At 59.4% G+C, this 3,322-nt stretch overlaps 1 protein-coding gene across 1 annotated transcript in view; it reads right to left on the minus strand.

The window, feature by feature from the left end:
- Window positions 1–2,212, minus strand: part of EMH_0012100 (uncharacterized protein) — a gene marked incomplete at both ends in the record, with an annotated part of 4,610 nt that extends 2,398 nt beyond the window's left edge. Inside the window, 2 exon segments of the mRNA XM_013499450.1 lie at window positions 234–317; window positions 539–2,212. Of these exon segments, the coding sequence (XP_013354904.1) occupies window positions 234–317; window positions 539–2,212 (1,758 nt within the window).
- Window positions 2,213–3,322: the final 1,110 nt, after the last annotated feature.

Raw genomic sequence — 3,322 nt, forward strand, 5'->3', positions numbered from 1 at the left:
CCGACGGAGGAGACAGGGAGTTCAGCAGCACCCCCACAAGCGTCCCGCTTAGAGCCATGGGGACCAACAGATTCAGCCACATCTGAAACGCATGCAGCAGCAACCAATGCATGCATGCATGCATGCATGCACACTCGTTGCAGCCCCGCAGCAGCAGCAGAAACAGCAACAGCAGCAGCAGCAGCAGCAGCAGCAGCAGCAACAACAGCAGCAGCAGCAGCAGGCACACGCACCTCATCTACTGCTGAAAGGCCATCCCGTATTTCCCTCCTCCGATGCATGTAAGTACCCGTAAACGCTGAGCAGCAAACCATAACCTGCAGCAGCAACAGCAGCAGCAGCAGCAGCAGCAGAAAAAGTAGCAGCAGCAATGGCAGCAGCAGCAGCAGCACCAGCATCAAAAGTAGCAATAGCAATGGCAGCAGCAGCAGCAGCAGCAACAGCAGCAGGAACAGCAAACTGCAGCAGTACCAACTGCAGCAGCAACAGCAGCAGCAACAGCAGCAGCAGCAGCAGCAGCAGCAGTTGTATATATTACCTTGCTGAGGGGAATAGCATCTCTGACTTTAAGCTTAAGGGCCCCCAACAGAACAGCGAGAAACACAGCTCCCCCGCCAGTACCCCCCGTTGCTGCTAGGGCCCCCGTACCCAGCAGCAGCACAACCCCACTGACGAGGGCCCCCAAAGAAGAGGGCACCACACCCTCATTCACTGCATTCATATAAAAACCCCAAATACCCCCATCCACAGACACAGCGGGGGCCCCCTCAGATACTCCTTCTGCAGAACCCTCACCCCCCGTACCCTCGCCGGGGGCCCCTCCGGGGGCCCCTCCTGCGGAATCTCCCCGGGGCCCTCCTGGGGCCTCGGTGGGGCCCTCAAGAGGGGCCCCGGAAGGGTTCTCAGCGCCACTTGGTGAAGCCTCAGGGGCCCCTGGAGGAGGGGCCCCCGGAGGAGGGGCCCCCGGAGGGGGCGGGGCCGGGAGAGGGGCCCCCGGAGGAGGGGCCCCCGGAGGAGGGGCCCCCGGGAGAGGGGCCCCCGGGGGAGGGGGCCCCGGAGGAGGGGCCCCCTGCGGAGGAGCTCCTGGGTGGGGGGCCCCTGAGGCCCCCTCCAGGGCATCCTCTTTAGCTGCCGTAGACTCATGTGTGTGGGTGGAGGCAGCTGGGGTGTCAGCAGCAGCAGCAGCAGCAGCAGCAGCAGGAGCTGAGTTCGCTTCTTGCTGCGGCTGCTGCTGCTGCTGCTGCGCTGCTTCGTTCTGATGCTGCTGCGGCTCCAGCTGCTCTGGTTGCGGTGGGTGCAGTTGCTGCTGCTGTTGCTGCTGCTGCTGTTGCTGCTGCGGCAGTTGCTGATGCTGTTCCTGCTGCAACTGCAGCAGCTGTTGCTGCGGTTGTTGCTGTTGAGGCTGCTGCTGCGTCTCCTGTAGCTGCTGCTGCTGCTGCTCTTGCTGCAGCATATGCTGCTGACCCTCAGAGTTGCTGGTGTCCTCCATACCCCCATATCCCGCCGGGGGCCCTTGCGGCTCCTTGGGTGCAGAAGGGGGCCCCTCTATCACGGGGGCCCCCTCTACCATGGGGGCCCCCCCGGTCATGGGGGGCCCCCCTGTCGTGGGGGGCCCCCCTGTCATCGGGGGCCCCTCTGGCTGCCTTGGGGGTACAGTTTCGATGTCATCTGCATGCGCTAAGCTGGATGAAAGAGGAGGGGGGCCCCCAGCAACTGAGTGACCCCCAAGAAACTCATTAGGGAGGGGAGAAGAAGGAGACAGCGGAGACGCCGCAGCCCTCGCAGCTGAACCCTCGGCCAGCAGGGGGGCCCCCGAATCCCTCGGGGCCCCCCCTTGGGGCCCCCCTACTCCTGAAGCAAGGGGCCCCACATGATCTGTTGTGGCTGCACCAGGAGCCTCAGGAGCCGCGGCGGGGGCCCCCAACACACCAGAGGAGACCGGGGGCCCCTGGGGCCCCTGGGGCCCCCTTGCGTTGAGCACTGCGGGTTCTGAAGGGCCCCCAAGCGTTGGCAGAGGTGCAGAGACGTCCCCTGCAGCAGACGGGGGGCCCCAGGGAGAGGAGAGCTGAGAAGCAGCAGTTAGCTGGGGGGCCCCTGAGGGGGCCCCCCCTAGAGAAGTTGCAGCGAGAACGTAGGAGAAGAGGAAAGAGGAGACTGTTAGTATGAGGCCCCAAATGAGGCAGCAATGGTTGCAGGGGGATATGAACGTCATTTGGTTGGGGTGTACATACACCTGAGTTGACACCCCAGCAGCGCTGCAGCAACAGCTGCAGCAGGAGCAGCTGCGCTTGTTTGGGGGCCTCAGAAGCCCATAGCTGGGAATAAAGAAAGTAATATGAATAACAAAATTAAATTAATTATTATTTAAAAAATATATACAGAGAAAGGGGGCCCCCTTCTGTGCTTCTCTACATACACCCGAGCACGCCCGGGGGCCCGGGGGCCCTTGGTTCCTTTGCTGCTGTTGCTGCTGCTGCTGCTGCTGTTGCTGCTGCTGTTGCTGCTGCTGTTGCTGATTTCCCTTTTTATAAATAATGACACAGGGAGCTTGGGCTCCATATTAAAGAGATTCGGCTCTACCGTATAACCGTAAACCCTAAACCCTAAACCCTAAACCCTAAACCCTAGTCCGCCGTCTCCTTCCCGTTGCTCGACTCTATAGGGTTTAGGGTTTATATTTGAGTGCTTAAGGATTGGGTCTTCTAGGTTTTAGGGTTTAGGGTTTAGGGTTTAGTGGGTGTTGCGCTCACCGCCTCCTCTCCCGAGGCACCACAGCAGCTCACCAACAAAGGAGGAATCCTAGCTGTTGCTGCTGGGGTGTATGTACACCGTAGCCAGTTTCTGCGTAGCTTTCTAGGGTGTACGTACACCCCATGCAGTCTATAAAGGGGGTTCTAGTGGGGTTGTAAGAGTTTATTTAATAGACAGCGCAACAACTTTGTCTTCACTTCCTAGAGGGTGTTAGGGTTTAGGGTTTAGGGTTTAGGGTTTAGGGTTTAGGGTTTAGGTAGATAGAGGTACCCCAAAGATACCACGAACGAACTCCTTTCTGCTGCTCCCTGCACAGGGGGGCGCTGCTGACGCCTGAACCCTTGTGGGGGCCCCTAGGGGCCCCCATAAGCGCTCACCATCAGAGAACAGGGGCCCCTAGGGGCCCCTGCTGTTTAATACAATTGGGGGCCCCCTTTGTTTAATGCCATTGGGGGCCCCTGTTGCTTAATGCCTTCGGGCGTTGCTGGTTCTCTCTCAATACAGCTGCAGCAAAGGTGTGTGTGTGTGTGTGTGTGTGTGTGTTTTTTTTTTTTTTTTTTTTTTTTTTTTT

The sequence above is a fragment of the Eimeria mitis genome, genomic scaffold (assembly GCF_000499745.2).
Source record: "Eimeria mitis Houghton genomic scaffold, Emh_scaff434, whole genome shotgun sequence".
Lineage (NCBI taxonomy): Eukaryota > Apicomplexa > Conoidasida > Eucoccidiorida > Eimeriidae > Eimeria > Eimeria mitis.